Raw genomic sequence first — 25322 nt, 5'->3', positions numbered from 1 at the left:
TTTGAAAAWTTGGGTTGTGTCTAAACAACAACAACAACAAAAAAAAGCTCAAACTCTGGCAGATTGAAAGTAAAAACAAATAAAGCAGAACAGAAAGTGTCTGAGGAATAAGAAACCAAAGGAATAAAAATATCCTTTGCTAACACATAGCAGGGAGGGTAGAAAAAAAAAAATCAATAGCAACATGCAGAGCTTAGAAAAGATGTGTCATAGTAGAACTACATTACATGTATCCTCCTTAGGGAAGTACTGGAGGATCTTTCCCAGTTGAGAGATCAGAGAGAAAAAAAAACCCCACACGACCACCACCACCACACACACACATATACTCCCCCCAAAACAAAAACAAAGGGGACAAATAGGAGCAGTAATAAAATACCAGGCTCAAAATTAATTCATAAGAGTGAAAAGGAACTCCAGGATGAAAAAATACAAATAGTAGCTTAACTATTTCTTGCTTAAAAATGCTAGTTCCAGACGACTTGAAGACAGCATGAGTTCAGTTTTTTAAAAGGGCTGCAGAGGAGGTCAAATGACTAGTTTGATAAACCTGTACACGGTCCAATGTAATGTTCATGGTGAGCAAACTGGTAGAAACTATTATAAAGAACAGAAACAGTGAKCTAAGTTTAAGTGCAGTAAGGAAGACTCCACATGGCTTTTAAAAAGGGAAGTTGCATCTCACACATACTGGAGTGCTATGAAGGAATCAGCTAAAAATCCTCTATTTGCATGCTTGCTAGTTGGTATCATCTTGGATTTCCAAAATCCATTTGATAAGGTTCCTTTACCAAAAGGCATTTAAAGAAACTAAGCTGATATGAGACGAGGGAACCATCACATACATTTGGGAGCTGGAGCAGAGGCTAGCAGTAACTTAAGTTTTTAGCATGGAAGTCAGCATCAGCAGAATTTCCTAGAAATGCATGCTATTCCCCAAATGATTCACCCCCCCCCTTCCTAGGTCATTCATCTACTGCTGATACTAAATTATTCAGTCATAAAGAGGCAGGTGAGTGAAAAGTGTTGCAGGTGCCATTAGCCTTCAAGATGCTAGTCAATGACATTCAGTTAAATGCAACATAAAGTGGAAAAATAAGCCCAAGTCAGTTTTGCAAAGATAGGCTCTCATTCGGCTACTAACAACCAGAAGGACATTTTCAGGTTTGCCCTTTAGGTTTGTTATTATTGCGTCCTTCAATAAAGCCAGAGTCTAGACTATTTAATGGTCTTGAAGGTGCACAAAAACAATGACCTGTTAAAAAGGGACAGGAAATCAAACTTATTAAGTAAGGTCACTTCCAAAGGCAGGAAAGAAACTGAGCCCCTAAAGGGGCCTCAAACCTGCCTGGGAAGCCGGGGCAGACGCAACCAGACACACCAGCACCAGAGCCAGCCCTCTGCAATGGCCAGGCCCCACTGACTCTTCCAGTTTGAGCCCTGAAGGTCCACAGCAACTAAGCATAGCCCTGCCTCACGCCACTCTGAAGGCAAAGAAAACAACAATTGTTGGAGAAAAGCAGATGCCAGCAACGCACAAAAAATAAGCAGGAGTGGAAAGTCCTCCCAGATAAATATTTACCTCTTGGAATGGACATGAAACAAAAGGAAGCTTGACACAGCAATGGCTGTTGCAGTAAAGTCACTCATCAGAAAAAAAAGCTCTTTTTACTCTCATATGAGCCCAGCTTCAAATTAGAGCCTTAGAGACAGCCAGAAACAAAAATCAAACCATTCTTTCCTCTTTATTCACAGGTGTATGGCATGAGGAGAGGGTGCCTAGGGAAAGGCAGAATTATTATTTTCCTTTTTTCTTTTATTTCCTAAAGGAAACTCAAATGTCCTGGGGGGTATGAACTGGGGGAGGATTCAAGGGAGAAAATTTGCTGGATTCACGTGAAAAGTACTCAAGCAGCATTAAACACAATTGTGGAAAACAGGTTTAAAAAAAAAAAGTATAACTGGAACCTCTTGACTTAATATATAAAAAAAAATTTCAGCTTCTGCCTTCCTTCTTTCGGTCTTTCAGTTACTTATTCACCTCTTTCCTGAAGACATTTGCTTTGTTTTCTCCATTTCTTCCATTCTTCTGGTACTAGTGTGTTCTGGAAAGAGAAATCCAAACAATTAACTTTTCCAAGCCAAAAAAAAAAAAAAAAGGCAATTCCTTGCACAGTAAAAGAACACCCAAACCTATCACTTGCTCTCGAAAGAAGCTTTTGAGAGAAGAGTGATGAAACAGCAACATATTGCACCACAGCTGAGGACTGAATTCAAGGAGCATGGAAACAGTCAAATAACATGAAGATACATATATATATTTTTTTGCAGTAGAAAAAGTCTTATAAAATATAAAGAAAAAAGAGCACGGTTACCTTAGTATCACTCTTCTGCTTTAAACAGAGACATTTACTCACTTTGAATCAGTAGGTCCAAGTGTAAGCACATGTAAAAGAAAGTACCAAAGTGTAAAAGAAAGATATTCATGCCCCAAGTAGATGAAGGAGTCTAATGTAGGCACAGCAAACCCACCTTTTGGGGGTCCTTTTCCCTTTCACGAAGCCAGACACAGGCACAGCATCAGTGGATGCTGAGCACTGAACAGTTCAGCTCAGTAACAATACAGTCTTGGMTGAAATCTAAGCCATCAGAGCTCARCAGTAAGGAACAAGCCTTTCAGCTGCACATGGCAGCTACATCTAATTTGTGGTTTTTGGATAACATATTATTTGCAAGATCTTCCAAGGTTACTCACAGCCCACAGGGAATTAAGGAGTTAAAATGTCACGCTGAGAAGCAGAAAAATTACAAGCTGTGGAGAACACACTTGTTAGGCATTTAGCTATGGGCCACTAAAAGGCTCAAACCCACTGACCCAAAGCTATGGCAAAAGGAGAAGCATCCAGGAGCTAGCACAGCACCTCCTGTCTGTCCAGCAAACACACGAAGGATACAGACAACATTTATCACCAGAACAACTAACAGCCACCCTCAGTTCCTTTCTAGTTACTTGTTTAATAGCTTTTTCTGTGATCAAATACTCCAAAACATTCAAGGGAGAGAAGAGATACTAACAGGGTGTTCCTCAACAGGACTCGAGGCCAAAGTTTTCCATAATAGTTCCCATATTATTCCCCTTAATTCCCCAAAATTTCCATAATAATTTTCATGAAACTCTTCCACACTATCTGCAAACAGGAATTTATGCCAGTGCACATGGCTTCCTCAGAGGCAGCCACGTAGCCTCTGGCTTTGCACCACAAAAACTGATCTCCATTCAACATACTGCATGTGCCTGAACACTGGCTATGAACACGAAGGAGATGAGAAACACATGAGATGTTCCAGCACAGCACTGTCTGCAGTGATTTCAGTCCCATCAAAGGAATTGTGCCAGATGCTCTCCTCCTCTCCCCATTAYGAAAGTAACACACTGAACAAGACTGAAATCATGCACACATTTAGAAATGGATCACATGCAGAGTGGCMGGCAGTCTTGCCTATGCCACTGTGGGCCTACCAACCTGGGACCTCACCTGCTCAGAATCAAAAGAAATTAAGGGTTTTAATACTAGTAAAACGATAATATAGATGTATCAGATGATCATGTTTGATCAAAAGGGACTGGCTACTGCTGCCACTGACTGGGCCATTATGCCCAGTTTAGTCTAATTAGCAGATAAATCTGGGATCAGGTCATGTTCTCAGCTGAATAAGGTGATGCTGACCTGGCTTCTGCTGCACTCAGTTCTCCTCACCCCTAAGCAAGTACATAATTCAGCCCTACCAGCAACCAGCAGCAAGAGTGCCTGGGAGCTCAGTAACCATAATACTGCAGAGGGGGATATGGAGTACCAACAGCTAGATGGGAACAGCCCAGAGATTAAGCATCTTCATCAGGTTCTCCTCTAGCTGGTATTATTGATAATTTATTTACAGGAACAATAATGCTTAATTTAGGTTTATTTCATCACCTGATAGATGCTCAGTGTACAAGACAATGTACCCACATTTATACACCTGCACATATTACCACAGAGACTTCAGAGATTCAGGAATCTCMTGAAGTCAATCAACTCTGAGGACACCTACTGCCAATATGCAAACCCAGCTGTAATCAAGATTTGTAATCAAGTCTGATTTAAAGTCAAATAAGCCAAGCTGRAAAGAAAAACATCTTCAGCCAAGGCATCTTTTTGTCTGGGAAGTGAGGGATGAAAGTGAAACGAAACAATTGTCCAAGAAAAAAAGAAAAACAAAAACAGAAAGAACCCTTACTTCTAGAAGAGCTGGTCACTAGCAAAACCCCCTTTTACCGCAGCGTTCTATACTTTGCCAACCTACTGCTCTGCTCTGCAGCGATCCTGCCAAAAGGAGAAAGGAAGAAAGGTTCAGAGAAGATAAGAAGGAAGAAAGCAGCTCCAGGAACCAGAGCCAATGACAGAAATGTAAAAAAGCAAAACCAGGCCTTCTGGTAATTTCTGTAAAAACATGGTTTACATATAATACTGCTCCCACCCTGACAGTATTCCTTGTAGCAGAATGGCAGCTTTGCCTGCAAGTGCAATCTACTTAATTATCACTGCACTTCAAAACAATCTGAGACATCTAGCAGCATGCTAACAACAACAACAAAAAATGTCTTTTAGGAACTTTAAAGTCATGTACAAAGGATTTAACTTTAGCCCAAGATAGAAGTTTTACTTTCAAAATTGCCACTGCATTTACAGCTTCTTCAAGTCATTTACTGTGAAAAAGCATACAGATAAATGCAGATGGCTGATTCTTATTTCAAAACACTGCAGGGGGTTATGTGTTAACAGAAGCCCTGGTTGAGCTAAGACATTCAGAAAAAAAGCTTCAGTGTATTCTTTTCCCCCATATCTGTATACTAGGAAATCTATCATTATTTTATTATTACTCTTCAAATTAACAAATGAAACATTATTAAATGACACAGAATAACCCCATTGGCAACAAACTTCAGTGGGAATCCTTATGCTAACAAGAGTAAAGCGCCACACTTGAAGAGACTGGGCATCCAAGAAAGCAAGATTGAAAAATCTGAAAGGACAGTATGGGAAGGCCAGATTACAATAACAGTTTTTGCTAATACATAACACAGTCAGGCAAGCACCCTATGTTTTTAAAGGCAAATCAATATGAAATCCCTGAAAACTCCACTGGCTTGTTGGTTTTTACAGCTCTTGGCCCAGTATTAGAGTGTAATCAAAAAAATCAAGAATTCAAKAATATTTATACAGATAGGTGTACAAAAATAAACCTGTCATAATGTCTCAAAAAGGGGAAGTAATGCAAAAGCACAGGTTTGATGTCAAAGCAGGTCACAAGGCCAATTCCAAAGCCAAACTCTACATTAGTACAAAAGGTTAAAGCTTAAAACTCTACATGTGGAGCTGCTCATATAGAAACTCCAGGTGGCAGAAGTGAAGAACATTCTGACCTCCARTTAACGCACTATATTGGAGCTTGGCTCAGGGAACAGCCTGCAAACTGCCTGAACCACGGTACATTCTTGAGACACTGCATGTGACGCAGGGTACAAATGTGAAGAATCAATCCCATCCTAATACAGGAAGTAAAGACAACATATGTATCTATGCAAAGACCACGTCTATACTGCGAAATGCAGAGCTGTGCCATAAGGAGAGGTACCCATGCTCGTGAGCACTGCACAACATGGCACAGTAAAGCTACACCAGCACAGGACCCAGAAGCAGCACCATGGCCAGGTTTTACAGCTCTGTCTCAGCACGACTGCATTGTCTAGGAACAGGGCCACACTGGCCTGATTATACAGGTTCTAGGTTTGGAGGAAGCTTGTTCAGAGCTGGCTTACAGTTCACTGCTTGAAAGAGATACTCCAATACATTTACTACAGAACTGTACAATAGTTTAAGTTGGAAGAGTCCTGCAAGGACCATCTGGTCCCACACCCAGCTCAAAACAGGATCAACTCTGAAGTCAACTGCAACTTGTTGCAGTGTTTGATCATCTTCAATGAATTTCCTCCCACTAACATTTGTCAGAATTTTCCCTGTTGCTGATTGTCTGTTACCCTTTGTTTGCTGCTGTATACTCCCAATAAGCATCTGCTTTCCTTTCCTCTATAACACCCTAGCAGGTAACTGAAGAAAGCAGTAAGACCTCCCTCCCCTAAAACTTAGCTGCAGAGAAGTTGGGCCTTTTCCACACTTATAACAGCTTTATTATCTAACAGTACTGTAAAAGCTTAATGCTTAATATATCATGTAGTAAAATAATCTTGTGAGGGAATACATCTTCTTGCCAAATGCAGATTACCACATGTCAGTGAGTACATGCTTCCTTTCAATACTTTCTCKGGGTGCCTGATCACTTCAGCAAGTGGCCCATACAGACCACTCTCTGAAGGTGCAAAATCAGCTACCTTTTAGCACCTCATTTTCCTACTCTGTTCAAGCATTCCACCTGAAAACAGGCATGAAWATGGGACTGAGCAGCCCACTGCCACATACAGGAGTATCTAAGAACTGAAAGAAGTGTCATCACTGAACCAGTTACTGACTTCAGATAGTGTCAGTGTGATCTCCTCCTCCCCACAGATTTTAAGAGCTGCTCTCACMAACACAATCGTCTCTGACTTACCGTTTTACTGCTTTCTGGGCCAGCATCCTGTTGCCTGCCAGAAATGTCACACCACCCAGAATGGCCAAGTACTTTAGAGTCTGGAACATGTTGAGCTGAGTCCAGTAGACATACATGAGTCCCAACATTGCTATGGAAAAAGACAGAGTTCACGGTAAAAGTTGTGCTTCAAGGAAACACTATTGGTTATTGCCAAAACAATTTTACATTGAACTTCGAGGTATAAGCATTAGGTCTCTAACTCATCTCTGAAGCTCTGACCATCAGATCCAAAGACATTGTCTGTTGTTGTCAGGGGAAGAAGGCGTCTGGGTCTACATAATGCAGAAAAATGTGACACAAATGGCTTACAAGTAGCTCCCTTCTGTAATAATCAAGGACATATGACAAAGGTTTCAGGCTATTAGGAGGAGGAAGATCTTCTGGATTTTAACAGGGGATATACTAACCTTTGTACATTTCCACGAATACAGAGCTTTAGAAAGCTTCCAAGGAAAATGGTTTTGGTTGAGTAACACACTGTTATCTAGGAAACAGACTAGATCCAATGTTTTCCTAACTTGCTATGTTTTTGAAAATCTACCAAGATAGTAAATAACTGTGTAACCATGAGAGCAACAAAATTGGTGAATAAATCTGGCCTGGTAAAGGAGCTAGACAGTAACAGCAAGAACGCTAAAGAAAAGACGTAGTCAGTGAACCCACCGGTTTCTTCCCCTCCATCCCCTGCCAAATCCCCTGCTTACAAAGGGTAAACACGCAATAGAGAATGTGACCTCTGGAAATAAAGCATTCTATTAAGTACAGATGAGTGGTGTGTGAGAGAAGCCTGGATAATAACTGCTGTTATAAGCTGATGGCCAAAACAGGTTTAGCACCATATTAACAATCATGAAAAGCAGGAAGGCAGATGAAAACAAGAGAACAAATGTTATGCTATTATGTCATTATAGTTAATAGGCTGCAAGTCCATTTTCCACCAGGACTCTCATCTGCAACTTTCAGGCGAGAAGGTCAAATAGAGCGGAAAACCTCTGACACTTACCAGCATGTCCCATGTGAAAAACAATGGTGCTGGGAGCAAAACTGAAGTTGGAGATGTTGGCACCAATCTTTATCCACTAAAAGGAAAAGAAATAAAATCTGAGTAACAACGGCCTTACAAACACATGCTTTTATTTCAAACTTTAATACCTTTCAAGGCAATTCACTTTAAATTCTTCCATGAGTACAGTGTTTTCTGTACAAACTTGTTTTCATGTACAGAGACAAAATTACTACCGAGTCCTAAGCTAGCCCTGTAAGCTCTTTTAGTAGAAATTGTTCCTAGCTGCTTCTTATTCCAAAAAGGCAGTTTCTCAATTCTTTCTTAGACATGATTGGAATGGTATCAGGATTAAATCGCCTTTAAGCAAATGTATGCCCCAAATCTAAATTTTCAAAAACAACAACAAAAAAATCCCACAAAAATAAAAATTTGCCATTTCTATCCAGCAGAATTATTTTCTATTAAAAAATAAAAGAAAGGTAAGGTTCTCACTTTGGAATCAACAAAAGGCTAGCTACAGATACAGGATGTTTGCTCACAAAAACAATTTCAGCTTTCAGAGTGCAGAAGAGAAAGATGGGAAGGACAGAAAAGAGGAACAGCATGAATCAAGTTTCTCACTCAGTGTCACCAACATGTCTATTGTGAACTTCAAAGACCAGAGGACACACCTATCTGAACACAAAGCTTCAGTGGAAAAGGCAAAACTGACTAAGGGCTTTAAGGAATGATCATTTTTAAGAAATGATGCTCTAAACAGTTGAATTCAACTTCGCTAGTTAAAATTTTTATATCACAAAGTTCAAAAACTTGAATTGGTAATACAGTGAGCTAGTACTAAATGTTCCTCACCTACAGACAGGCAAATACCAATTAAGTCATAAATTGAAATCAGTCTGATGGAATTAAATGACATGGAATTTTTGATGGTATATTAAAGTGTAAGCTAGAATCACTAATTTTCTCCCAGAAAAGTCTGATATTAGTTTTATCCTGATTTCACTGTTATTCAACGACCGCTAGCAGAACCATGCTGAGAAACTCACCTCACCTACATCTGCTTGGTTAATGTTGTTTTTTTTCCTGTTTTGATGATCAACCTCTACAGTTCAGAAATGAAACCAGTCAAACACCCTGCACTGACAACGAYTTCTCAGGAACGACTACTGAAATGCCTAGAGCATCTCCATCTCCTTTCTAGGGCTGTGCTTTGCTAAGTATGACTGCAAGGATGCTGTGCTAATTAAGATTAACCCAGAGTTTTAATACGAAGTTTGGCTGGTCAGTCTCCTAAATGACAGAAAACATTTTCTTCTCTGTGGTCTAGTTCACTCACCAGAATGAGCAGCAAAAGCAAGGGGGAGAGAATCAGTGCTGTGAATGTGTTAGACACCACAGTAGGAGGCCTCTTCTCAGGTTCCCTGAACAGGTGCTGAAAACAAACAAACAAACCCCAATGCATAAGTAGGAACACTCTTTTGCTCAGTTAACTCTTCCTTGCACTTAGAGAAACTTGTGTTAGCCTGTCATCAGCAGAAAGGCCAGAAAGGAGCAAGAAAAGTCTTCAGCAGCAGGAGGTTTTCCCTGGTGTTTGCCTAGTCAAATTTTCATGTTTAAATCTTCTCAATGACACCAACTGCTCTCTCACAGGTACAGCACATAGCTTATTTATTCATATTCTGCAATGCAATGAATTTCTTCTCATTGAACAGCAATTCTGGTTTTCCTTTTATTCCGTTACTTGCACAGTTATTGTTATAAAAGATGACTTTTTCTGTTCTCATCTTAATATTTTTCTAATATGACCAGATAAGCCAGAATAGGACTAGCCCCCTTCCCCCCCCCCCCNCACTGTGAGGTTTTATTTCTAGAGCTTTTTTTGGATGATACCTGGATTTCAGGTTTGGGTACAAAGAGGTTCTTGGACTGGACTGTGGATGGAGCATCCTCTTCTGGAAATTTGATAACAACATCAGCCTGAAATGAAACTACACAGCTTCAGGAATTTTCACCTTAATGTATTGACAGTAAGTTTTATAAAATCTAATACATCACCGTGCCATATTTGCTAATTTGTCAATCCATATAATTGACATGATTTTTAAAGGAAACTAAGGAAAAGTTACCAGATTTTAAAAGGAAATTTCTGCTAAACAGAGAAAATAGCACTTTTCATTCAAACCCACAACAGCTATGAAGTTCCTGTTCCATCATGYGCTCAATGAACATTCATTTAAATCTTGCTTTGATGCTTACTTGGGATGGAAAGCTTAGAAATGAACAAGAGGCCTCAGAGCCTGTGAACGGTGAAAAAGGCAGATGTTTCACTACAAGGAACTATATCTGCCCTTTTTCCTTCCACAGATGTACGATACCCTTCACGCTAGACTGTCAGTAACCTCAAAACCAGATCACCAAATGTACAGCTACATACCACATTCCACAGGATTGGATTTTCCAGAGTGGCATCTCCAATGATCAGGTAAAGAGTATAGGTACCAGAAGCAGAGTCAAACTCGGTCTTTCGCTCAGAAGTGTCCAGCTCAAATTTGTATACATTCTTGCTATCCGGTTCTGCAACAAACACTACCTCTTGGCCAGTCTTTTGGTTGTGAAGTCGGACAAAAGTCTGAAAGAAAAGATTGTAACGTTTCTAGAGGATCTCAAAGTGCTTTTTACAATAAACTGAGTGTTACCTGAGAAGATCTGTGCAACAGAAGAAAAATTTTTCAATTTTTTTTTCAAAAAAACCCCCTCTACTTTCAAGCAGTATTTCAGGAATAGTCCATATTCAAAAATCAGACATGCATTTTTCACAGTGCAGAGTACCTTCACTCATACTGTTGATCTAACATGCAATATCAGAGCTAAGACTTCTTTTAACATATAGCAAGCACAAACAAAATGAGACCATGCCCACCCTTTATCAAGACTGATGCTCTTTCACAATCCATTTCAGAAACATAAGGCTYTTCAAAGTACATGAAATCTTTTCAAGAGCAACTGTCACCTTAGATACTTCATGATGGAACATCCAGGTGACAGGGTAATGATAAGAATTTGTCCTAACCTGGTGAGGGATGAGCTCAGCTCCACTGTTCACATCTATCAGCTGGAAGGACAAAGCAAAATTCTGATGGCTGTCAGCAGTGAATGAACCCTTGGCTTTGGCTGGATAAGCTACTCTATGGAGAGAAAAAAAAATAAACAGAATCAAGGCAATCTTCCAAGAAAAGGCTACAGAAACTGAGGCATGCAAGCCTGACTAGCAGTACTGCAGTCTATTCAGCATAGATGATCTGTTCTATCAAATACTTAAATAAGCTACCATGTCTTTCTGTTCTACTATAAGTTTAAAGGAAATAAATGAATGCACTTAAATATTTTGCTTGAGAACAGGCAATACCAGTAGCTCACAAAAATCTTAGTAGTTTGTTGTAAGGTTCAAAGGAAGCCCATAAAACAAGGCTTTACTAACTGTACATCCCATATTTCACTTAGCCAAGGCTCTACTGCATCCAAAGCTGCAATGGCAGCAGAGCAGGAAGAACAAATATACAAACTTCAGCACAGAAGAATTAATACACAGAGAAGGGCCTCAGTGAAGCTGTGAAACTCAAGTTAAAACTCCATGCATTATATTTTAATTGATGTCAGTTAAACAGACAGCTACCCCCACCTGAAAAAACACACCCCAAACTAAATTCAGTTCAAGTACACCTGGCAGTGGCACAGTCACACACCCTATACACTGCATACATGTAGCTTTAGAGTCTATCAAAGCCTGACAATATTAGAAAAATTATAGCAATTATTTTAACTTGCATTTGCTACTGAGTTGTGTCAAAGTAACAGAAGATTCTGGTTGCCTGGCTTTTGTTAGTAGATGCATCAATATTAAAGAAAATCACCACCAAAAAAAAGACCTCCCTCCCGCCYCCAAAAGATAGTATATTCCAATACAGGATTCCTCTGGTTTATCAGAAGTAGGTAAAGGTCAAAAGATTTGCAACATAGAGTCACAGCTGCCCCTTAAAGCATCATGCACACTGAGTTATTTTACCTGGTTGTTTTTGGCGCAATGCTCTGATCTTTATCCACGGTAGAAAGATCTACATTTGTAACCCCAACTTCTGTGGAAACTTTTACTTTCAACTGCAACCAAGCACAACAGGAAGTTACTGAGAGCACCCAATTTCTGCACAGACTACTTACAGTGGAGGTCACCTCAGYAGCTTTCAGTTCTTCTGTCCCCTTCCCCAAAGGGAAGCTTACCCTAAGCCAAAGACAGCACCTAATCTGAACGAAAGGATCCACACCAGTCTACTTTCTGGCAAAACTCCTATATCAGATACTAACCCTAGCCATTCTCTTCTTCCCCGCACAAGCGGCCAGGTCTGAAGATACCTCGTTCTCAAACATGCTGGAGTCAGCTGCCCTTTTGAGAACTGCTTTTATGAAACAATCCACCTATCCAGATCTGACTAATTTGCTTTTAAAAAGAGCAGAAACTAGCTATTAAATATATGATTTAAGCAGGAGTAAATATGCATGTTCAGTTTATTAGATAACAATTGGAGATGAGAATCCTGATAGCAACCAGTTATGTCTCTGTTGGTTCCTGAAAGTCTAACAGGTTTCTGCAGATTGTATTATTAGTAGAGAAAGGCAAACCATTTTTGCAGATCTGTATTTTGTTTTAGCAAGCTTTCCTTCAGAGGAATATTTATCATTTAGTGCATGGCAAATCAGTATGGCCCTGCCATTTATCACAACACTTTTGTGCTAAGTGCTGCATAAAGCTAGAGTAAAGAAATATTTTTCTGCCCTCTCTGCAGCTCCAAACAACAGAATCTAGACAAYAAATCTTAGTGGGTTTGAATGATTTCAATCTCTCTCCCAAACATATGCAGTTACTGCAGGCTGTAGTTTTTAATTAGCACATTTGTTTGCACAGCAGATAAACAATCCCTAAAGAATTAAAGTTTGTTTCATTGCCAAGACATTTTTCCATTATATATATTTGTTATTACAGGTTTGCTCATGTGAATTAGTCCCATCTACTCACTCTGAAAAGCAATTCACATAAAATCTATAGGAAGAATAAATAAAAAAACACAAAACAAGCTGCCTAGGTCAGACTTCAAACCCAATAGTCTTAATAGTTCCTTTACAACTGAGATTTAAAAGTACAATTCAACATAGAGGTTATCCCTAAAATAATCTACAGGCTAGTGAATCCTATTCAAGAGGACTTTAGTGAAAACTTATTTTGTTTCCAAGATGAAAGCAAAGAAAGATGGACTAATGAAGCAACCATTAAATAATTTAAGTGAAGGCAACTCAGAGCTGCTGTGCATAGCCCCTCAAACTGAACAATACACAAACATCTCTCAAATATTTTAATGCCAGGAAATGCAGTTTCTGCCTAGAGTAATAACCCACTGGTTTAGCTCATTACTGTCAAAAATGATGGTGCATTAAGGACAATTAATGCTAATAACAGTAAGGAAAAAAATAAAAAAGCAGCAGTTCCCCCAGCAGTCCTCCCCCATAACAACATGTCTTATTAGGAACAGCTCACACAAAGCCACCCCTGCATTAATGCATTCCTACTGGTACCTCTGTGTGCCAGCAGTGAGCTTAAGCAGGACCAATCAATCCCCTTTTGACACTCCTAAGTGCCATTAATACTACAATGACAACATCAATTTGATACGCATGTTAAAGGCCAGCAGTTGTAAGTAAGTGACTCTTCCACACCAAGCTGACAATGTTGCGAGGCTTCAAAAGCTAATCTTTTCCTGAAATAGGTGACTGAAGGTAAAAATTAATGTTGAAAACAGACATAACTGAAAGTGTCCTCGGCTGTTGACACAGGGGGTGACTACACAGTCAGTCACAGAAGTCACATCCTTCTCACTGTAACAACCTTGCGGGAAAAGTAGAACTCAGTGTTTATGTAAGACCAGTATTTATTGAGAGAAGCAGTACAACAGCTTTTGTTACCAAAAAAAAAAAAGAGTATACATGTATGAAATGAAGACTTAATTTATATCTGCAGTTTTGCTTTCATAGTGGAGAAACAGCAAGCACCAACATCTATCCAGTTAGGAGATGCCARAAGATCCCCTTGCACCTCTCTTAGGACTCCAGAGGCTATATATACAAATGCTTAGCTTCCATACACCAAGGAATCATGAGACTAGCCAAGCCTTGAGACTTCAACTCAACGAATGCTCTCAAGAACTAATAATCTTAGTAATAGCTTTTGTGCAGCTAATTTAAAACAGTGGATGCCACATAAACATTATCACTGTCAGCCTTTGTTCATATGCTATCAAATCAGCAAATATCTTACTAAGTGATCAACCTGTTCTGAAATTTACACAAATTTCTTTTGAGATGCTAGCCTGGTAACTGGTCCTGATCTTGAGTTAAAATCCAATGCATTACAGAAAAACATGCAATAGAAGTGCAGTACAAACAGCAATATCCTTAGAGGGTATAAATAAAAAAACGCTTTACTGAATAGGCACATAATTAGAAAACCATCAAGAGACACACTCACCTCAACTTTGTTAGCAATAAATCGTTTATCTCCATCAACACTGATGGAGAAATCATAATATCCACTTGCAGGTTTGATACTCATGAAGTTCAGCTCAAAAGTATTTCTGTGACAGAAAAAGCAATGTATTAAGTATCCTCTAAGACATAAATACAGCAGTCTGATAAACACGTAACATCTTGTTACTAAGAAGTTTCCAAATACGTTGGATTAAACAGGCAAACAGGAAAAGCAATGTTAAGTTTTGTGCATAAGTGCAGGAAAAAGCTTTCTTTTCCAAAGTTCCTCTGAAATCAGAAGAATTTTGCAGTTACCCAGTCAAAAAGAAAGCCTCATAACAAAAATTCAGTATCACTACCAAATGTGCTTTGTCACCACTTATCAACAAAAATGCAACTACAACATTTTGGGTTTTCCATCACACAAGCATTTCTCTGGTGGAAGAGCACACAAAGGGGGAAAGTAGAAGTTCAATGCTGTTTAAATAGAACCCATTTGCCACACAAACTACAAAAATAAGATTATTTTCTTACTCTGACAGAGCAAATGCTGTCTGTTGAAGGACAATAGCTTTGGTAGATGCAGACTTAGCATAGTCTAGCTTCACAGAAGCTTGAGTCAGTGGCTGAGACATAACGTCGGTCACTTGTAGCTACAACAACAAAACAAGAATTTCTGGGAAACCTTTTATCCCAAGAGAAATGTAAGCGCATACAAGGCTACTTGCTTTCAGAAAGAGCTCCTCCTCCCATATTATACCCACGGATTTCTCCCCTGCCCAGCATCCCAGATGCACTACATCCTTTTTAAGTTAGTTAGGAAAGCTAAAGTTTCTGATCAAAAAAGCTGACTTCCACATAGTACCTTTTTAAGGTAGTGTCTGATAAGCCTCCAGTAAGCAGAYGCTTGTAACACTCATTTCATAAGAGCACTAAATCCCCAGATCTACTAGAACCCAAGTCCTGGAGCTAGAAGTGAAAGACATCTTACATGTTCAGTCAGCCCAGAACTGTAACACTAAGGATTCAGTCATGAGATTTAAGTCTAAGAACCCACCCTGAGCACAGGCTGATGGTGAGAGACAGCTGCAGGCCCATCAGGGACAATAATGACAGGCAAGTGGTAACGGTTCCGGGATAAAGCACCTGCAGCACAAGCAACACTGAAGGCCTCTGAAAGTGTCTCAAAATTCTTTTTGCTAAAAATTGCATTCATCAACTGAATAATTTGATCCTGAAAGAGGAAAAACAAATCACATTAGCACCACCAGCTTCCCACACCATTACAAACGGATTCAGTACAAAGTTATTTATATTAAATACATCCATCRTTTATTAAAAACCATTTAATTTTACATTTGCTTTAAAAATAACTCACRTTAAGAGGTAACTCAGAATTAGTTTCTTTTGTAATGTCACATTAGCATTCTTACTCTTGGCTGGGAAGTTCCAACCACAATCACTGCAATTGTTCTGAAAACTTGCAAAAATAGAATTTGTATCTACCTCTTCAAACAGTATGTTTAAGAATGAGAGAAGCACCCAGACTACAGTTTGGATTTGGGAGCCAAACAATTGTCTTTGTACAGCAGGAAAAGACTAAAGCAAGATGTCCTGGCCACCTGCTAAAAGGCTATGGGAAGGTGATGCAAAGCATCCTAATGGCTCTGGAAGTACCCAGTAGAGGCCTATGCAGGCTTGTCTGCTTGGGCACAGCGGTATCCTTAAACTAAGAGGATTAGCTTTAAAGCAATACCACTGGGAGCATAGAGTCAGCTCTGGCTCTAGGATGTGCCAACTCTCCTGGAACTAGGAGTGGATAATAGTGTTACCTGTAATTTGACCTACACAAAGGACTGTGGGCTAGGTTCTAATCAGAAGTGAGAACAATAACCAAAGACAATCCCAAATAAAGCAGCACGTACACAATCTAGTAACTTGTACACAACCAGCAATTTTAAGTGAAAACTATTACATCTCAAATTTTCATCCTCATGCTTGTATGAATGAGCATCAAGGTACATTATATGCCTAAAGAAGGCATCCAGATAGATGCTACAGATCTCTTGTATAGTGCCAGTCTTGTAGTGTTTTTCATTTTTAAGGATCCAGACCTTGCATCTGACACAATGATGTGAAAAACACACTGAAAACTGAACTGTGAAAAAACACATGAGCTATTATTTTAAACAACACTAAAAAAAAAAAAAAAAAAAAAAAAGTTTTGTGGCTTTCTGGAAAAAACAGGCACTCTCAGCATTCACAAGAGAAAGCCATAAAGTCCCAACAATAGTACTTCTGACAGCACAAATCTGAATCAACACTAAACAATTATCTTTAATTGGGCCCCCTTTTAAGCATACTTGAACTCTGGTAGTTTGAATTGTGTGTACCAGAATCACCACCTCAAAAGTGACATAAAAATTACTTTGCACTGAGTCTATTTGGCAGCAGCATGGAAAAGAGCCAGGAACAAACTCAGACGTCTTACACTGGCTTCAGTCTCAACCCTGTCACTTTGGCTTATACTGCAGGGAACTGCCACTTTCAATCAAATGTGTATCTCACTCAGTTAACTTGTTACTGAAAAAAAAAAAGAGAAATTAAGCAGAGAGCTTGCAGTAATGATTTACAACTTAATCTACCTCAAAAGGAAYTTCTAAACAGTCTTTCATTTCAGTATAATGACCACGCAGTTTTTGTGTCTGGATTCTTGATCAAGGATTATGGTATTAATGTCATCTCCTTTTGGGATGCCGCAAACTACAGCGCCTGCATTTCCTGACAGGTATATAACAGCCTGTCTTAATAAACAAAGAAAACCTAGGCCTCACTTGCCATTTCCTTCTGTACATTTGGGAGGAAAAAAAGATCAGCTTGTGATCCTGAAGGTGCAATTTCCTCCTATATTTTGTTAAACAACATTCCCACTGATATTTCCTYTTTCATTCAGTGTACTCAATCCTTGTTCTGGGCCAAATTCTATCCAGTTATACTGCCCATTTATACTGCATGAAATGAAATGCACGGAACTGCATGAAATGCAGAAATGACTAGGCAGATCCTTTTTGTGAACTACAGCACGCAAAGGAGGAAAAGGTAGATACAGACCTCCTTCATTGCTGGCTCTGTACCCACATGGTCCGACAGCTTATAGGCAGCAGCAACAAATAGTGCAGTAGTCTCGATTCCTTCTTCAAATTGCAGATAAACTCCACCCAGGTCATCCAGGCGAGCAACAAGATCCTGACAAAGTTATTTAAAGTGTATTCAAAGAGATTCACRCAGATTAGCTCTACTGTTAGACAGCTAACCAACAGTATGGGATCACTTTAATATTTCATAACAGTCATTTAGAAATATTTWWAAAAAATCAGTATTTACTGGATTTAACTATAAGTCATTACTTCCTATGCCACAGTCCACYGTGAATTAGGTAAAGCAGCTCAGGAAAAATACCTGCTTGAAAGGAACGGCCATGTCAACTTACATTATGCAAGAAAGGAATTATGTAAGTTGACTTTTCAGTTTGTTTTGCACGTTAATACATCACTCAGAACAAATTTATAAAAAAAGTTTTTGACTAATTAGAGATCATAACATGTTCCTACCTCTATTTCTTCAACAATGCCACTTAGGTCTGCCTGCTGGGACAAATAAGACGCCGTTTCCAAAGCCTGGATGGTTCTTCAACAATGAAAGACAAAAAAAAGTGTGATTTTCCTTCCTTAAAAGCCAAACATCATTCAAATCAAGGCAAATACAGTTTCTATTCTGAATGGAGTGTAAAATAGTWGTTACTGCATTCTCCCAGTTGACTCAGGGCAACGAATTTGAAGTGGTCAGTGGAAATTTAGTTTTCAGTTAGATAAATGCTGGTTCAGCTGCATCAGTTCTGCAACAAACTCACAGATTCAAAGGCAGAGAAGAAACTGAAAACTGAACTACACATAGCACAGATCCTCAAACTTGCTATTGAGGCTTCCCACCCGCCAGGTTTTTGTGAAGAAATTAAGTTTCCCTTTCTTCCCTGTCTTTTAAGGAAAGTTCTGCTCTCTCCTTTCACAGTCAATTCACTTAAACAGTATTTGGTAATAAATGTCAAGATCCTTTCTGCTAACCAGCACACTTTTTTCCACCTCACAGTAGAGGCAATTCAATCTACAAAGAGGGCTAAGGAAGAGCATATCAATTTTACTGCAACTCTAAGAAGTGATGAAGGACTGCAGCTAGGTTTTAAGTCAGAAATTTTTTGTGAATGCTTTTGAAATTAGAGGTTTCTTTAGGAGGCATTCTCTTTACACTGACCATTACTCTCAAACTAAACTGWATAAATTATCAGCTTGTTTGCCAAGCATATTTTCAAATTTTCCCAGAGAGAAAACAATGAACTGAACACATATGCCAAATGAAAACATAGTACCTATCCCACTAGATCTACATTACAAAACTGGTGAAGTGTTAAAACACCCGTCACTCCAAAATCCAACTGCCCAGAGGATAAACGTGCGACCATGAAACACTTCTCTGAAAGACTTACGCCAGCACGCTTTCTTCTTTGCTAAGACGAGCAGTAAGAGCACTAAGTGCTTCCTGAGATGCCAAAGGAAGGCCAAAGCCACTCAGGGCCCCAACAGCATGGAAGATCTGGGTGACAGAAGAATCCTCACTGACAGCTCCAAGAAGCAACTCCCTTGTCTCATTTGAAACAGTAACCTGAGGAAGAACATAGGGAACACTGAGTCATACTTAAAAACACATCCTTTTAGTCACCACTGATTTCTTCCTGCAGCAATACACTTGATTGGTAAAGTACTATTATCTGCTAGGAAAAGAGGTCCTTTATCTTTTGTTACCTTTTAGTTTAATTAATTCAGTCTTTAAAATTATGCAGGATAATTCGCAATTCAATCTTATCCCTAGTACCCTACTACAAATAGTACCTGCTTTTCATCTGACGTCACAAGATGGTGACGGTGATTTGTATTGTTGTAGTGTTTTAACCCAGGGTTTACATTCAATCAGTTCATAGTCCATCCAAACAGTTTTTAACTGAAGCCATTTTTGTGAATTTATTAGAAATATGCTGGCTCCTTTTTTCTCAGCCAMTGCTATTTAATCAAGAGAACAGCAAAGCATCCCAAGCTCCTCCATCACCACTCTAACCCACGAGGTGGCTTTTCCCCTAGGCACTGTACAGCTCTGAATTTATATGTACATTTTGCTTGAGTGCTTGAAGAGTATCTGGGGAAGGAAGGGAGTGAAAAAGAGTAGTCTTCACAGYCAAAGATGCCCTGACAACCAGATCAGTGGAGAACTAAGTGTTTGAAGAAAAATAGGTAACTGTTCTGTGAARGTACAGTAATGTAAAATATGAAGGAGCTACTATCACCACACATAAGGATACAAAATAGCTGATTTATGTAGGCAAAAAGATAGACAGGAAAACATGTTAGTTATGAAACTTGTCCTGTTTCAATTGTGATGTTATATGYGGGTACATAAAAACTTCTCTGCCAGATCCCTGCCTCTCTCAGTGCAGAGGCAGCGCATACAAAGAAGCAGAAGCTATAGCATGTCTCAAGATACAGCATGGTTTTAAACACCTTTTTAAAYGCATTTGATACAAAAAACTTCCTATAACTACGCTTAAACTTGTCATTTATGGAAAATGTGTGGTACAAAAGAGATTGTTAGTTTTCAAAATACTTTGCCTTRCATACAATACTCAAAACACATGTTGTAAGTTATTTACCTAAGACACAACAAACTACAATCCACTAACTGAAGGAAAAAGTAGAAATTATGTTCAAAGGGATAACCCAAGGATAAGTGTTTATTTGATAAGACTTGCCTTCAGAGTTTAGGGGTCCACACTCACCTCACATCCAGACAGGACTCGGATGGACTGTGCAGCATAGAAAAGGGAATCGACGCTGCTGGAGTCTGCATTAGATTTGATGAAATTGCAAGCAGCCTGTGAAAAAAGAGAAACAAAATGACAGCAACAGTCTTGACTTAAACCACTGAAAGGAGATTTAAATGATGTTCTATTTCATGTACACTGAAAAGGGACAAAAGAAATCCTTAGTAACTGCAAAACAGCAGAACCTAAAAACTCCAAAATCCCACTCTGCTACATGCTGCACAGAATCAAAGATGTACCTGTTCAAAGAGATAAACGATTTTTTTGTTAGAGCCTACTGCAGACAGAATACACATTTAAATAGAGTACAATCGTAAGACCTACCAGAATAATAGTGCTATGTGCATTTTATTAGGGAAAACAATTCTAGTATAGAAAACAGCCAGAGGCGCAGTAGGTTCTTCTGTGAGTGAACTTGCTTCCCAGTTTTATGTTATAAATAAAATCATTAATGGRCACAGGATTTCAAAGTAAATAAAAGGAAAAGTGAGGTAAACAGCTAAAAATATGAAGGCAAGCAATGAGACTCCTCACTGACCTGTAGCAAGCCTATTAGTGGCTGACAAAAGAATAGAAGGATCATTAAGATTCTATTTTAACTATGAAATGAGCAAGAATTTAAYTGTTCTCAGATAAATTTTAGACCTTGGCTATGTGGAGAATAGGTTCGACTAGGATTTTAATGGTACAATTAAATCTAAGAATTCTGAAAAGCATTTACTTATGCATTATGCCTAGCTATTATTTTTACTGCTCTACTTTATAACAGTCCTACCCTGTGTCAAAGCATACTGTCAGAAAAAAAAATAGTCTYAACACAAAATTAAAAAAAAATAAAAACAAAAATTACTCCTTAACCGCACAGGCAAATGCTGTATTACTGTTGCCAGAAATAAGAGTGATTAAAAACACAGTTAATACTGACATCAACAAACTGAAGCAGCAGCTCCCAAACTAGTCTGCAAAATACCAATTACCCACCAGACAGGGTGGGCAGCATGGTGAACCACGTCATCTTCAGACACCTCATGATTAAGAGCTGGCAGCGTGTACACACAAGAGTCTAAGAGGCCTGCACCAAATAGTATGAGAACAGCTAAACTATTTGAGTTTTTGAGAAAATAACAAATTTCTGTTTATAGACTTAAGTATATAGGTAAGCATGTACCTGCAAGTAAATTGCTCAGCATGAGAATAGTCTACAACATTAAAAATGGAAACACAGACGCAAAGGGATTAGTAAGGTCAGGAAGCATCATACTGACACTACAAGTCTTTGTTTCTATCTTACACATTAAAGAAAGTATTTTACAGCCAGAAGTAACAGAATGACATGATCTGGCTGCATTTGCTGTGGCAACTAAAAAGAAGTAACAAAAACTCCATTTAATAGGAAAACAAAGCAAGTAATGCCACAGGCAGAAATAACTGTCATAAAGTAGTAAACGGATAGTTGTGTTAATGCAACAACAGATTACAGTTGGATGAACCCCAAAATTACTATTTGGAAGCACCAAGTACAGGGGAGCTTGCAGCACTGTCCTCCTGGGCAAAGATGCAATAGCTTTACTCAAATGAGAAGCTCAGCTGAAAGACTGACCCTAATTACCCTAATTATCAAYGACTCGCTCAGATATTAAGAAAACTACACACTTTTACGTTACGTTTTCCCTACTGTAAAATGAACTGGGAAGATACTGCAGGAACTTCCATCGTTTCTCCTCTCCCATTGCTGTGCTGCCCCTGGGGCTTCCTGGCACGCAGGAGCGCTGCTGTGCTGAATCGCACGRATTTAGGAGCGCAAGAGAACCACCCCCAAGCAACAAGAGCGAGGRGGACTGGCGGGAGGGAGGCAGGGCGGGGGGCTGAACGCCGGCCGCACCAAGCACGCACCTTCTCGTCGGCCACCCGCGCGCCCAGGCTGCTGAGGCCCACGATGGAGTGGAAGGCGCCCTGCAGGTCGGCGAAGGGCCGCTCCAGCGCCGCCCGCAGCCGCGCCAGGTCGCGGCCGGTGAGGCGGTGGCTGGGCGCCAGGGCCTGGGCGCCGGCCAGGAGCAGCAGCGCGGCCGCCGCCAGGAACAACCGCGGGCCTACGAGAGACAACGCCGTTAGCGACGCGGTTCTCCCCCCGCACCCCGGGCCCCCGCCCGCCGCCCGCGCCTCACCCGGCGCCGCCATGTTGCAGCTCGCGGCCACGGCCCCGCAGTCTCTTCCGCCCAGCGCCCCGCCCCCGGGCACACCACCGCGCCACGGGGCAGGGGCARCGGGCGGCACCGCTTCTTCAGCGGGAGGGAGCCGGTCCAGGAAATGCTACAAGAAAGGAGCCTAAAAGATAGAAGATAGTTGTTCAGAGCAGGCGCAGCCTGGGCGGTGGCGGCTGAGGGGCGGTGGCGGTCTCGCCCGTGGCTGGGACAACGGCAACCCCCCAGGGGGGAGCAGGAATGGTACGTGCCTCCCGGCTCCCCCCGGGCGGGGAGGCGGGCCCTGGAGAGGATGTGGGCYTCGCTGATTGGTGGAGCGGCCGGCGGCTCGCAGCGCGGGAGCCGCGTTTAAAGGGGAAGCGGCGGGGAGCTGGGCGGGGGCTGCTCTGTCGTGCGGCGCCATGTCGCGCCGCCCCCGCTCGCGCCGCCCCGCGCGGCGCCATGTCGCGCCGGCGGGCGSGGGGAGCCGCCGCCAGCGAGCTCAGGGAGGTGGCTTCAGCGATCCCTGCCTCAAGGGGCCTCGCTTTCCGTCTCTCTCTTTTTCCCCGCTCTTACTTTCCCCTAAGGACCAAATAAGAGAAGTGAAAGCCGGGCGCGAGGTCGAGCCCAGCCGCGCCGCGCGATGGGCAGGTCCCCGGGCCGTGAAGCCTCGTTTGCCCCGGGCACGCGCAGCTCCCGCTGGCCCGGTTCGGGTTGTCGTCACGGCCCTGCCACGGCCGGGGAGCAAAAGAGAAGGAAAAAGCAGCTCCCCAGTGGAAGGGGGAGACGGTCCCAGAGCAGGGCCGCGCGGCGCGAGGCCCCRGGGCCGAGGGCTGCGGCTCGCGGGCTGGGCCGAGCAGCGCTCCCGCTCCCCGAGCCGCGGGAGCGGAGCCTCCTCTCCCTCCCCGAAAGGAAGGAAGAGCGAGCGGCGTCCGCGCCGGCCGCCTTGGCGAGCGGGATGCGGGTGGGAGCGCGCTGGCCTGCTCCCGCTGCGCCGCGCGCTCGCTCGCCGGGGAGGTCCCGGGAGGGAGAGCGGAGGTCCCGGCGCGCGAGGCCGGCGACCTTCCCGGCCCCGGGGAGGGTCGTGCTGCGAGGCTCGGCGTGGGGGGAAAGAGAAGGTGCCCACGGAGTTGCCCGCTGAGCCAGCCCCACGCCGCCCTCGCGTCCCTCGGTCCCGCGAGCGGCGCGGCCGGGCGCGGGGAAGGGAGGCGCTTCCTCCTGCAGAGGGCACTGGGAACTCGCGCTTTCGGCTTGTCGGGGAAGATACCCAGCGGTCGATGAAGCGGCAGTTTGAAATACCCGTCCCCGTTCCTCGCCCGGCCGTGCAAACCAACAGCCGTAACGGCCGTCGTGGGCTGCGTGCAGGAGCGCTCGCGGGGCGGACGTGTGCCCCTGCTCGCACGCTCTCGCTCGCTGCTCCTCGGCTGCCGTTTGTGCCGACCCTCGTGGCCGCCCAGATGCCTGTGCTGGGGTGGGACGGGCTCCTGGCTGGGGCCTGCCGTAAGCTGAACCACCTGGGAAAACTGGAGAGCAACGAGTTTCTGTCGGGAAATATACTCTTACTGAAATGTGTTACAAAATCCTGTCGCTGTTGCTGTCATTTTATTGGGGGGAGGGAAGAAAATCAAGGAGAAACRTTCAGCATCAGGGTCTGATTTTGATGTTTTGTCCCAGAAAGGGCTGTTGTTTTGCGTAGCTTGGTTTGCATCACCTTACAGAGTACAGTAAACAACTGACACGTTTCAGCCATCTGAGACAACATTTTCCATCCAGAATCGCTCTTTCTGGAGAACTGGGGAGAGCAAAAGACTTTGTCCAGGATGGGAACAAAGCCAAGTTAGAATGATCTCAAAACCCTCCGGGAAGTGGGATTTCTGTCCTGTTCACTGCTTGCCAACCCGACGAGTCTCCGACCTGCGTGGGCATCTGTCCGTGTCCAGAGACAGTCACAAAATCCAGAGGTCGCCTGGCTCCGGGCTGCACCGATGAATGYGAGGTGGCCCCGGCCGTGCAGGGAGGCCTGAGACCCGCAGTTGAGCTCTTCTGCCGGTGACAGACTGAAATGGGAAGCTTTTTATGAGATGAGAGAGAAAAAGCCAAAGGCCGCTTGTGCAATTAAGTGCCTTAAATGTGGATTTTATTTCGATGTAATGGGATGGTTATTGCATATAAAAGAAGCGCCAGATGGTTGTTAAAACCGCATTTACTAAATTCTAATAACAGCGAGTTTGACCTGTATCTCATCAAGAGCTGCTATCCCTCGTTATAAAATGGCTCGCAAGCCGCTGCTCCGGGCACAGCTGCTGGCTGGTCCTGGCTGAGGATGTGTATCCATCCTGGCGAGCAAGCGCTCAGGGTGAGGGTTTTCCGTAGTTTCACCATGCACATGAATTTGTCTTCACGTGCCTTTGACGGGGAGCCTGGACCATGCACGGGAACGAGCCCCGAAACTGCGGGAAGGTGTTAACCGTGTCCCTCCCCTCCGCTCTGCCTGGCCGCGGCTCAGCCGGCATTCCTTCTTTGGTAAAGACTCCAACAATTCCCTTTTTAGGGTCAATAATACCAGTCCCGTGAAGGAATGTGAGCCTGCTTCCCCCACCCCACACCCCTCTAGGCATTAGAGGGGCTTGGAAARCGCTAAGAGCCTGCAGCTGACTTGGGCCGATGCTGTGGCTGTCGCCAAGGGGTTGCTTTCAGGTCTAAAGTACATTCTCAGGCTGCCTGCAAATGGCTTTTCAAGACACCCCCTTTTCCAGGGCGCTATCGCCTCTGGAATTTGTGGCACTCCAGCTTTGCTGGCTCCCGCGGCACGTTTCGGGCGACTGCCCAGGGAGGCCGAGGGGATGGTGCGCGGGAGCCGGGCAGAGCCRCGAGACACCTTTCGTCCCAGCTCTGCGAGGAGGAGCTCGTAGTGCTAAACCTCCTTTCCCAGGCAGCACACCTTTGCCGC

At 42.5% G+C, this 25322-nt stretch overlaps 1 protein-coding gene across 2 annotated transcripts; it reads right to left on the bottom strand.

Annotated features, from left to right (window-relative positions):
• Window positions 1-1726: 1726 nt before the first annotated feature.
• Window positions 1727-22409, bottom strand: RPN2 (ribophorin II). 2 transcript variants are annotated; one of them, XM_085313956.1, is made up of 18 exons: window positions 22358-22409; window positions 22086-22282; window positions 20148-20243; window positions 18807-18982; window positions 17878-17953; window positions 17378-17512; window positions 15324-15500; window positions 14801-14919; window positions 14268-14373; window positions 11760-11851; window positions 10767-10881; window positions 10131-10325; window positions 9587-9673; window positions 9033-9128; window positions 7694-7769; window positions 6649-6778; window positions 4279-4364; window positions 1727-2105 (listed from the first exon to the last, which is right to left on the bottom strand). In XM_085313956.1, the coding sequence occupies exons 1-17, from the start codon at window positions 22368-22370 to the stop codon at window positions 4313-4315; spliced, it is 1938 nt and encodes a 645-aa protein (XP_085170082.1). In that variant the 5' UTR covers window positions 22371-22409; the 3' UTR covers window positions 1727-2105; window positions 4279-4312. The 2 variants fall into 2 exon arrangements, with proteins under 2 accessions (XP_085170082.1, XP_085170083.1); XM_085313957.1 differs by lacking the exon at window positions 4279-4364.
• Between the last annotated feature and the right edge of the window lie 2913 nt (window positions 22410-25322).

This window comes from Rhea americana, unplaced genomic scaffold, assembly GCF_003343005.1.
Source record: "Rhea americana isolate MKP2758 unplaced genomic scaffold, rheAme1 scaffold_4, whole genome shotgun sequence".
NCBI classification, from domain to species: Eukaryota; Metazoa; Chordata; class Aves; order Rheiformes; family Rheidae; genus Rhea; species Rhea americana.
Note: the sequence above shows the minus strand (reverse complement) of the source record. Positions and strands in the feature narration are given on the sequence as shown.